This window comes from Phytophthora sojae, assembly GCF_000149755.1.
Source record: "Phytophthora sojae unplaced genomic scaffold PHYSOscaffold_7, whole genome shotgun sequence".
Lineage (NCBI taxonomy): Eukaryota > Oomycota > Peronosporomycetes > Peronosporales > Peronosporaceae > Phytophthora > Phytophthora sojae.
The window spans coordinates 3401846-3413996 of record NW_009258121.1 but is presented as its reverse complement, the minus strand read 5'-3'; the positions used below and the strand labels follow the sequence as shown (position 1 = coordinate 3413996).

General features: G+C 48.8%; 3 protein-coding genes across 3 annotated transcripts; 2 read left to right on the top strand and 1 right to left on the bottom strand.

The window, feature by feature from the left end:
* Positions 1 to 3768: 3768 nt before the first annotated feature.
* On the bottom strand, positions 3769 to 4026 carry PHYSODRAFT_517670 (hypothetical protein; the record flags this gene model as incomplete). Its single annotated transcript, XM_009534573.1, has 1 exon — positions 3769 to 4026. One exon carries the CDS (start codon positions 4024 to 4026, stop codon positions 3769 to 3771), a length of 258 nt encoding a protein of 85 aa, XP_009532868.1.
* A 1661-nt stretch (positions 4027 to 5687) lies between these two features.
* PHYSODRAFT_516626 (hypothetical protein) lies at positions 5688 to 6011 on the top strand (the record flags this gene model as incomplete). The annotated part of the gene is made up of 1 exon (XM_009534572.1): positions 5688 to 6011. A coding segment is annotated over one exon (324 nt), but the record flags the coding sequence as incomplete, so codon positions are not given.
* Positions 6012 to 10960: 4949 nt separating this feature from the next.
* Positions 10961 to 12151, top strand: PHYSODRAFT_336955 (hypothetical protein; the record flags this gene model as incomplete). The annotated part of the gene is made up of 1 exon (XM_009534571.1): positions 10961 to 12151. The coding sequence occupies one exon, from the start codon at positions 10961 to 10963 to the stop codon at positions 12149 to 12151; it is 1191 nt and encodes a 396-aa protein (XP_009532866.1).

The following is a 12151-nucleotide window of genomic DNA, read 5'->3' as shown; positions in this document are numbered from 1 at the left end:
TGCATAGTTAGCGGGCCCTGGATGTAGACTCCCGAAGGGAGTGCACCCAGAACAAACCCTAGCCGAAGATAATACACCTAGATGCACACTCCAACCGGGATGGCGTGTATCCTTGTGAACAATCCCTGTGTGTTCGTTTGGCTTCGTAACCAGGAGCCTTCAACCATGGATGAGTTGTCTTGATACCTGTAGCTTGCAGGGCAGAACGTAACCTTACCTCTGACAGCCTCAGATAATCTAACAATACAAACAGATACAGAGTTATATACAAGCACGTAGCCCTTCCTTATTCTTTTGGACCGTGAAAGGACCGGTCACTACTCCAGTCAACTACAGCCGCCCCCAGGACACTGGTCAATCCCGGTCGGCTTTAGCTCACGCGCACCACCCCAAAATACGCAGAGAAACTAGCACAATCAATTACCTCCTATCACACAATAGTTCTTAAGTCAATACTTCCCGCCCGGGGCTACTCCAACCGGGGTGAAAGGTAATCAGTAATATGAATTGCGGGGCCTTCCTGGTTTGGATTAGCTCAACCGCAATTAGGAAATGAAATGGGATGGATCAACCTCAGGTTGTCGCCGGTACTCACCCCAACTTGGACTGGTCTTGGTTGCGGGAGCTCGACCCAGATGTCACAGTTGCTGGACCCTCACACGTAGACTTAGTCGGTCCTCCGGGGATGCACGTGCGGTAGGCTGCTCCAACTCACTTGCGCGATCCTTGGCAAAACGAACTATGTATACCTGTTATATGTTGTCCCTCTCTCTCTCTGTATCTTCTGTTGATCTTTGAATCCACCCCATCTTGACTTGTCTTCACTATGGTCTTGTCGTCGCAATCTCCCGCACTCCCTCGTTGTATACTTCCAGCAAGTATAATCATGACTGGGTACGCAAGCGAAGTTCAATGTTCCACGGAATCCGAACAGATCTTGGCTGGTTGGCTTGGTCGGTCGGAAACACCAAGGGATTTGTATGGTGGATCTTCACATCTGAGATGGTCTCTTGGTATCTCCATCCGGGATTCAAATTTATCTTCAATTGGGATCACACTCCACTTGTGCTTCACATCCGGGATGCCTTGGACAGCTTCACGACTTCTGGGTCTTCACTTGATCCGGTCAGGCTCCTTTTGCGTTGTACAGTGCACCAAGAGCATGCGGCCTTTAGTCGGAGGCACTTCTACGCTCCCTTAGTCTTTGCTTCTCGTTCGGTACTTGGCTGTAGCCGGGGTCACAAAACCTTGTATACTGCAAACGCGAGTCTGGCCGGGATCCGCTTCTCCCATATGCTACGTGTCGCTGTCACCCTCTCCCAGATTGAACTACCCAATCACAGGTGGGGCTCGGAGGGAATCCAGATAATCTCCGATCCCATCGTGTCAATAACCCCGCCGTTACATTCGCTCGGCCTTCTGTGCGCGGGGGTTCCGTACGCTGTGCCGGCAAAAGTTCACCTTCGCCGTCGAGAAGCAAGGTCGAAGGAAAACTGACTGTGGAGGCAATGCTCCCTGTCTGGCCTGCTGGGGGTGATGCCGGGTATTTGAGAGAGACCGGGGTAGCTGGCTCTCATCTGTTTGTCGGTGGATTTTGACTGGTCCTTTGCACCGAATCCACAAGGTCGTCGTCCAACGGTGAGCCATGTGAAGCACCCAAAGATGCGACAGAGGAATCATCGTGCGTGTAGTTAGGGCGCACGAATTGTCGGGTATGCATGCTTACACCAGGACCCGATGCACCGACGCGAATACAAGCTACAACGACATGACAGCAAAGCGCGTGCTTCGGGCTATACGCGCATGAGCAAGACTTGCTTCGTGTAACTACAATCTAGCCACCGGACGGCATGCTTTCCGTTTACATCATATCGGAAAGAGTTTGCTACCAACTTTTTCTCCCCAGCTATTAGACGTAGCGGCTTCTGTTTTACTCAGTAAAGATTAGCAGAAACGATACCAACTGGCGGAATCCGGTGCACCGAGAGGCATCCTCGGTGGTGTGCGAACCGGTGCATAGCCATCAAGCGATCCGATGCGGTGCCCGCAGTGGAGAACTCGGCGTCGCTGTTGAGAAAAGCGAGTCGAGCGCCATTCAAATTCTTGAGTAGCTCGCTAGGGGTTCACTCCTGGGGAGGGCACTGCAACCTCACTGTTCTATGATATTGCTCCAAAGGGTTATTCTTAGCGGTGTAGCCACTAGGCGTGTAGAATGCTTGCCAGCGAGAAAAAAACAATGCAGGTTAATCCACACTATTGTAACATGGTCCGTAAGTTTGCGCACAGCCGATCCACGTTCATAACCCCTTTGTCTGCATCCATCATTACAAAGTCAGGATCAAATCAAAGCCCACACACTTCCAAACACACGCGCTTTACAATTCGGATGTACCTGACACGATGGAAAATTGGGTTTTCGTCTGGGCGCACGCTGATTGGCTGAAATGGTGCGCCCGGACAATGTAGTTTGCGGGACAAGTACAAGGGTCTCGGACCCGGCGAAGACTCGCCCAGGATGCATATCGACCAGCGACCCTGGCCCAGTCGCTAACTCATTTGCGACTCTGGTCGGGTCTAAGTCGGGGAGATACGATTAAGGTATACTCAAGTCAAGATGTTTCCGACCGACCAGGCAGACCGACCAAGGATGGGCAAAGATTCCGTGGAACGTTGAAGGAGGTGATTTGTACCCACGACTCTACACTGGATTTTGGCTCGGCCGGGATGTCGACGTCAACCGCGGTATAGTGAAATCAAGTGATAAGCAGAATGCATGTCTAAGTTGCAGGAAGATAGCCACAGAGTAAAAGATAAACAGAGTTTGTTTTCCCCTAAGACCCACAAGCCGCCAGGAAGAGCAGGAAGCGCAGGACGATCGGGCACCGCGGCTAGGTACGACCGTGGTTGGATCTCTCCCTGAAGTAAGTACGCCAAGTTAGGTAAGGGGACTGGGGCGTACAGGCGTCTCAGGGTGATCCGCCTATTTCATTTCCTAGTTGCAGCCGTATTCTCGCCCAGAGCGAGGCCCTGCATTTCATATTATCGATTACATCTCGGGCGGAGTGAATAGCGCCGCTTGGGACTTGGCTGGAAGCCTATTGTGTGGTAGGGTATTGATATTGGTTATTTATCTCAGTTTATTTGGGAGTGGTGCGCGTTTGAAGTCGCCCACGGTTGACCAGTACCCTGGATACGACTCGTTAGTTGGCTGGAGTAGTGACCCACCGTCCGAGGGTCCAAATGAATAAGTGACGGATATTTGTATTTGTGTATAACTCTGTATTTGTGGTTATCGTCCAGAGTCGTAGGGGCTACGTTTGAAAGTGCGTATCGCATCCCGCTCAGAAACCGAACAGCGTACAACAACTCACCAACACGGCCGAGCTCCTTGGTTCGAAGACAAACGACCCGAGAGGGATTGTCACAAGGAACGCACGCCATCTCGGGCGGACATCTTATGGTGTATCCGCCTGAGCAGTTCTAAGAGACTTTGTTCTCCCGGAACATTCGCACACTATACACCTGGGCGGAAAAGGCGTTCACCCGCCTCGCCTCATACCACCCGATATCAATTGCACGTGTTTGAGACGTGCAAAAGCACACAATGGTAAAATTTGCCAGTCTGATCCGAATAACCGAACGCGAAAACCACGTATCTGTTGATGACCATACTATGCATATTGTCGATGTGAAAGATCGTCGTGCAGTCGCCAAAATTTTGAACAGCGATGTACTCTCTAGTGAGACGTAGACAGGACATTCCGATTCTCAGTGGATACGATTTATAGCCATCGCCCATATGGGAGACCACCCCATTTTCCCGGGTGCGGTGGCCAGCTGAGAATCGCACAGAATCACCATTTTGGTGTCTGGTAACTCCCCCAAATTTTGTTGGTCGTAGAGGTGGCCATCGCGTAGCGAAATGAGTAGCGTCATACTATTCTTGGGGGTTTTACGTCGCCAATTCTTCACAAAGTCGGTACCTTGGCTCTGTTGGGGGACTGGACCTGCTTTTTCACCGATCATCCACGAGCATGCCAAGAAGTGTGTAAAGCCTTGCAGCTGTAGATTTTTCTCCAGAACCTAAGCGCTCCACAATATAGTTCTTTATTTGTTTGGTTAGCATGCGCTCGACAGGGGTTGGAGGGTTGTTTGTGTTCATCATGTGGTTGCCTTGCTGAAACATCTCGCGTGTACTGGAAGCGAGGCAGAGTTTCCTGCACTGCCACAATGTACCCGTTTTTGTTCTACCTTGCAATGATTGGAGCGACACGGTACCAATTGATACCTCATCGGATGTTCCTGCCGACGTAGATTGTAGTCACGATCATTTAAAATGGCTGATAGTACAGTTGACTTGATTGCTTCTATCGACTGCATGTCTCGGTAGCTCGTCGCGGTACACTACCAGCGCGTTCTGCCCCGTTGAACGCCATATCGGGGTCCATGGCACTCTTTGACTTGACTCTCCGTCGTCGTCAAGGCCGAAATCACACTCATCTAGCTGCAGGCGGTCATCGGGAGAAGTTTATGCGTGCCTAAAGAAATGCCTCAAGTGGCTAAAAGTGCCTAAACGTTTGAAGTAACTTTCTACGTTTTATCGTAAAGAAGGGTTGCTGATGCCCAAAAATGTGCCTAAAACAGGAACCCAAGATAAATACTATAGATTCATATTGCACTATTCTTAGGGTAATTATTGGTTACATATGCCTCGTTCTGGATTCTTAGGATAATAATTCCGTGGTACTTACGTTCTTATGATACCCCACAGCATTATCTACTTTTACACACGACAATAAAATGCATATACTTCGTTCCCCACTTTCGAATTCGTTGCCCAGTGAATATTCGCCACACAGCTCTACGCCCTCAGCTTTGATGCAGTTATTCATCTCTCCATCTCGTCCATCATGCAATACGGGGACCACTACTACTACTACAGGAGCTCTCACAAACATGCCAAGTACTACAGACAACGACTTACAAAGACGGCAGGCTCAAAACGCCGGCATTAGTAGGAAAAAAACACAGACATGTCTTCTGAAAATGTCAGTTTAGCATTCTAGTATGTGCTTTTACTAGTTAATACGGGTTGTTGCGGTTTGTTTAGTTCCTATTAACACATGCAATGATCGACTACGTGTGGCTACTAGAGCCTGATTGGTGTGCAAGCTACATGGACAGCCAAAAAAGCCCTCAGCACCGTCAGCGGTCGCTAGAAAAAATGTCTCCTTGATAATTTTAATTCACATGTTTCGGAGGAGGGACAGCGGGTCGTTTTCGAAGAAGCAAATGCTGCAGTGGTGCATTTTCCGCGGCTTGTCGACCGCTCGACATTGGCGTGATTGGCCCACTAAAAACAAAATTCGGTCGAAGTTTCGGGGTGTTACAGGAGCACTGCCAAGCAAAAGCACCTCCGTGCAATTGAGTCTACAATTGCGGCCTGGGAAGAAATAGCGGAAACCACCGTAATTCGTAGCTTTGAGAAAGCAATTGCTAGGTATCCTGAGGTATTGATCTGATAATAGTATCTTCTTTTTACACAACACATGAATATTTTCTTATTTTTCGTACAAATGATTTTTTTGTCCAATGAAAACTATGCCGGTTTTTAATGTCCGAGGAAGCTTAATATATTGAATATTATTCAGTGTACCAGCTTTGTGAGTTATTGCCTGTACGTCCGCAGAAAGATCAAGTGCAAAGCTCGTATTATCGCCACTGGTGATGACTTTGTTCAAATCAAGGGTGAACACATCTGCATCAACGATGACCGTATCATCGTACGGGATGTGCAATACGAGATGCGGCAGCTTTTAGAAGTACGCAGTCTCGGAGATTTGCGAGTCGTCCCTACTCGTGTTTGGCGCAACGTGAAGGACGAGATCGTTAGGGAGCACGAGAAGGGCGCAGGGCTTAAAATATTAGCCAAGTCCAAAGGGATCGGTATAGTCAAGCGCTGCCGCAACGACGCCAATGGAGGAGATGTCTTCCGAGCCATTGAAACTTAAGAAATCCGGCAGATCTTTATCCCCCCCGCGCGAATTCCTGCAAGTGAATCTCGCGGATCCCATTGAGGGTATGGTAAGCCGCTTGGTTGGTTTTGGTCACCCCGATCTGATCCGATTGATGTAATATCCGACGCAACCTTCATCACCACGCCGAAACCCTTCTCACAGACCATCATCGTAATGACTTACGGCAAAGTCCATGGTTTGTACACCCCCTGCTGCTACCGACTGGTCGACGCTAAAGACCACTGATCGTACTGGAACGCGTTTCAGTGGGTCAAGATCCAGACCGACATAATGTGTTGGCTTGAAGGCGTGGTTTGCGACTTCGCGCAGGCACTTCATCTAGGTGTACGAGATCTGTTGGAGAGCACGCACATAGTCGGCTGTCTTTTCCACTGCAAGCAAGCCATCCGCGTAAAAATGATCGACCTGCGCATCCCGAAGGAAGCAGGCCACCCTAATGGAGGGAAATAGGCTCGATTTCCCTCACAATACCTATATTAAGGCGTCCGCTCATCCCTCGCAAAAATATATGAAAATCTGAGTTTTACCCCTGTTCTGCACGTTGCTGTGGAATATCATCGCCCCAACACGGAATTATAGCGCCAAGATGCGGCTTATGAGCACTCTGAAGCTTATACTAGCTACAAGCCTCAGACTCGTTTCAGCTCGTCCATTATGGGCAACTTCCAGTGCATCTCAGATGAGACCGGGGGTCTCCAAATCATATGCCCTCTGGAAGTTGCATCTACGAGTTTAAATCCAAGAACTAGAGTCACGCAGTCCATTCCGATATAATAACGACAAAAGTTAACCTAAGACCCGATTCTTGCCGCGCTAAAATACACGGATAGTATGACAAGCCGGGGAAAAGTGTCCTAGACATCGCTTTCAGACGCTAAATCGTTTTAGTAAGACACTCGAGACAGTTTGTTTTTAATACTGCCACGATAGAGCTCGAAGAACGCAATGGATATAGGTTCGCAATGAGTTTCCGGCATCATTGCGATTCGGAACTCTGATGTAGAATAGTCAATACTATGGGTCACTATATACTATCTTGAGTTTACTATACGTAAAACCATCCCTCACCATACCTAAAATGCCCGGTCATCCCTCAATTAGCTTATTTTCAGAAATCAGGGAATTTCCCATAGTTAGGGAGGCCTGCGAAGGAAGAGATAAAGGAGGCCATGACTCGTGCAATACTCAATTTGCTCACAGTCGTGCCTGCAAAAACGCTTTACGAGAAAGGGACCCCTCACGTAATGAAAAAGCTTTACGGATTGATTGGAAAGCCTGTTGAGGCCGAGCGCAAAGCCAAATGGGACTTGTTTTGGGAGTACTTCGTATCAACGTGGTGCGAGCTGTATGAACTAGCGTGTTGGAATGTCTCGGGAATGATCGACACCATATCGAGATTGTCAATAGGACAAATAATCCTTTGGAGGCCTACAACAGAAAGGTAGCCGACACTTCTGGTGTTGCCCACCCGAGTTTGCTGGAGTTCGTACCGAAAAAGGGTTGACCATTTCTGAAATGGTTCGGTCAAACAGGTGAACCATTTTGCGAAATATTATGGCTGTCGACCATATGTCGGTAAACAAAATGTCGGCCAAAAAGCTGTTTCTGCCCCCCCCCCCTTCGCGCAACACCTCCGTTTTCGTAGTTCAGAACAAGTTGCGCTTACGGATCTTGGGTTAACTCAATATATTGAGGTTTTGTTAAAGTATCTAGTCTTATTTTCATCGTTTCGGATGATGTATTTTGGTACCTAAATCTCGCACACCGTGCACTAAATTATATATATATAAACGCCGTCATGAATAGCACAAAAAATGACGTATCAGTGTTTGGACTACTTGTTCGCGCATACAGGCTCCTGTAACTGTTTTAGACGCGTTTTAACAAATAGGTTGGGAAAAATGGATAGCTATGTTAGTTGTTTGCGGAATATCAAACGATTTTACCATACTTAACAAAATAAATGCTGATTGAGCTTTTGAAACTACACTTATCTTAACATTAAAACGCCCTGAGTTTTTCCTTAAACTACAGTTTTTGTGTCATGTTTTTGCACAATACTGCATTCCTATTGGAGAAACGTAAATTATTGGGAAGTCCCAAATACGTCCGTAGTTTGAACTAATTTCCAAACACACACGCCGAAAACAGTGGTCACCACAATAGAAGCGATGTATACCAATTATGCCTTGCCGACGATTTGCTCACGTAGCGTTTTAGACGATCATCTCCTTCGCGAATATAAAAGGGATGAAGACTTCGTTGATTCGCAGCAAATTAGAAGCCCGATTATGATTTTGCCCAGTAGAGTTTTCATTTTTATGCGCTCCCAGTACGGAAAGTGACTATGCTACACAGTCCACAGCTAGTGGTTGTGCTCACTTACTGCATTGACACTATATTGTACCATGTACATCTTTTGTATCATGTATACAAAATGTATCTTGGCCACCTTACTGTGTACGTTCTTACAGAGCGTTTGTGCGGTCCGAACCGACTGAATGCTTGTCACGGTACTGTATTGAATGCGAGTCGATGTTCGAGGTCTCCCTGCTCCTCGAAGCCTCCCTGGCCTAATGTCGCAAAACGCGCCTGCTGAATTACCTTATTAGTGCACTTCCCCATTAAATACTCAGACGGATGCATTTTGGAATTAGTTCAAAATTACGGACGTAATTTGGGATTTCCACTAAATTAAAATAAAAAACAATCCGGCAAGGTCTTGAAACTGCAGTCAGTTTGTTACGCATTTATTTTGTGAAGCACCGAATTCCTCGATGAGCTGTACCCCCCCCCCCCCGCATGGGCTTGCTATATAAAGTGATGGGTAACTTGTGAAGGGTCGTCCTCAATGAGCTGTACCCCCGAGCTCTAATTTATCCAATCAGATTGTATAAAGTCCGACTCTTTCCTGTTTTTAGACCGATGACAATCGATTGGACACGAAGGGACTTCCTTGAAGAACTGGCCCATTTGGCGATCTACCACGGGGGTACAGTTCATCGAGGGATTCAATAGACAAAAGCAAAATGTCTTACACATTCGCACGGGAAAAAATGTATGCAGGTTTCAAGTAAAACTTTGACTATTTGCAAATTATGAAAACATTTATACAAGGCGTGGTATACATTTATAGAATATTTGCGTGAGCAATCACACAAGTATTTTCACGGGTGCGTTGATTTCGGCTGCAGGTTTAAGGGTGTATAATTGATAAACTGATTATTTCAGCTCGAGAAAAGGCACATAGAAGAACTAAGGGTACGTGAACATAGCTTGGGGCATCCTGACGTTTCGCGCGCTATCGCAGAGAGAGAGGATTAACGGCTGGAAGAAGTATACGTGTACTACAAGCACTTGAGTATGTCTGTAGCGCAAGTATTGTAGGCCTCCTTTGCTTAACTTTCCGGGCGATCCTAAGCCTCGGGAAACTACAAACTCCGCCTGCACAAAACACCGCAGTTGTAACTATCTGTTTAAAGGCCAATACCCGACTCGTGAGCGTATATGGTATCTTCATTTGGACTCTGGCGGTGATAAAAGATCAAGCAAGATGTCCTGGGCAAGGTCGCGAACCAACTTCAAACAGCATGAACCCATGGAGTCGTGGATAACACGGCAGCTTGATACCGATGTCACATCAGCGATTGCATCACATTTGACAGGAAGGAGAATTGTTTTCGTCATAAGACCATAGAAAAAAGTTTTAGGTGCGTAGAATATCCCCCCGGCAACGACGACGTTGAGGCTAGAATTTTAGACGTACATAACATCCATCCGCTGTCCAACCAAGTTTCCCAGCAGCAGATTTACGGTCGCAGCTCTAATCAAACACTTACCTGCAAGGTCAAGGTGCTCCATCTAAAACGTTTATAGACAACGTGTTAGCAAGATGTTAAAGCCCACTAATACCATAAAAGCGTGGGCTAGATTGTGTCCGAGGCTTTGGCAGCCTTATGCAACATCTTCATCGTGATAAGAGAAGTCGCCACAAGAATTCCGACGCCCTCAATATCCAGTGCCATATTTCGCTTCCCCAAATCATTTGTCCGCCGTTGTAGAGACGAAACCTTAGCCTCACAGAGGCGGACGACTGGCCAGGGCAAATTGTGGATATGTGATCCGGCGTCTCGACTGCTCCACTCGGCAAACGATTCATCAGGGCCGCTTCTGCCTTTGGTCAAAGCGGTAGACCAAAGCAAATCGGCGAAAACTTCTAATGAAGCCTTCCGTCGCATAAGTAGGTGCGCTTGCCAGAATCATCTCCATAGACCTAAGCGTTAGATCGGGACCCCCCAATATATTCATCTTCTACGGACTCTTCTTCGGTTTCTTCTTCGTCGTCGTCGCCCTCCTCCTTCCCAAGCCGTCGCCCTTCAAACCTGACTGGTCTATCACGCCTGATGCTGAATGGCTATCCACCATCACCACTACCGATTGACCCATCCCCTCCGGTGTTTTCTCCACCGCCCATTGGCTGATCTTCTCCACTGACAAAGCGGTGTCCTCCGCTACTGATTGACAGGCCTCCTCCGTCATAGCATGACTGTTGAATGAAGAGGTGCGCCGAGCGCGCCTCGCTCGCCTGTCTGCCAGTCGAGTTATTTTGCAACTGAAAGCAAACCCTCTCAAACAAGTTATTATTGTTTTAGCAAGTACGAGAGAAGTTCAGATCGCCAGCTGCGGTCTGGATAGTGTAGGCAGAGAGCTGCCTGCCAACCATACATAGTGCGATGACGACACGAGGCCGAGGAGTGAGGAGTCGAGGACGCAGTCCGAAGACGAGCTCACTTCCTCTTTTGCCAGGTACCGAGCACGGATCTAGAGTAGTAGGCATAGGAATAGAGGATAACCAAAAGCGTAATACATTGTAGTGAGCTACCTACTCTGTGTAAACTGTTCATTTCAACATTTCAAGTAGAATGAGCAAGCCCCAGGTTGACAAGTCGTCGGTCGACTCGCTGAAGTTCAACGGGAAGTCCCTGCACTTCGCTGCGTGGAAGAGCAAGCTGATCATCTACCTCAGGGCGCTGAGTGAGCAACACGCACTCGAGGAGCTGCAGCGCAATCGTGCAAAGCCGCTGGCGCGCTTCGAGGATCTGCTCGAGAGCCAGCCGGAGCTGCATCCACGCCCGCCCGCGGCGGACAAAGACGCGACATGGCAGCACGATTTGCACGAGACGCTGCTGAATCAGCAGTCGTCGTACATCAAGCGGCTGCTGTGTGAAACGCTGCCGGGCGGCTTCAAGGGAATCGCGACCAAGCAAATGGACGAGCCGGTCCATGTGATTTGGCGAGTTGTTGAGAAGCAGTACAGCCTCAGCAACGCGGCAGGCGTCGTCGGGCTGGTGCAGCAGTTCCTGGAGATGGTGAACGCCGACTTGAAGAGCGTTGGCCAGCTCCTTCAAGACCTCAACAACGTGCGCAGCCAGGTCAATGTGAACGCGCACGAGGCTCTGCACACGCACATGATCACGTCGAAGATGATGCTGGTCATGATGCTCGGTGTGCTTCCGAGGCACATGTGGGGCTCCTCCGTCAAGTTCACGGAAGAGAGCTTCACGCTGGGGAAGGTGAGCGAGAAGCTCACCAACATCTTCGGTAACAAAACCAAGAGCGAGATTAGAGCTCTAGCCAGTGGCAAGCCTGTCAACCACGTCAAGTCGGCACCTGTCAAGGTGGCTCCTGCAAATCCAAAGGGTTCCGTTCTGGGCAAGCGAAAGGCCGCAGACGGTCCGATCAACGACGTCCACTACAACGTCGGGTACATGAAATGCCACTACTGCGCAGGCGCGCAAAACGATCGGGATGGCATTGGCCCACACAAGATGCTTGACTGCCCCGCGCGTCGCGCATACAGGGCTGCGTGTGTGTTTCGCCGCAACGTGTGGACGTACCCAAGCCGCAAGGCTCGCAAGGAAGTGCACGAGCCTACGCCCAAGATGAAGGGCAATGGAAAGGGCAAGGCCAAGGAGCGTCGTGAAATCCCATTGGCTGAGTGCCTGGCCAAAGTCGTGTCGGTAGACGCGTGCGACGCGCAGCAAGATTCGCTGCCCGCGACCCCGGATGGGTGGGTACACGAGCCTGCCCCCAAGGAACTTTCAGCAGCCTGA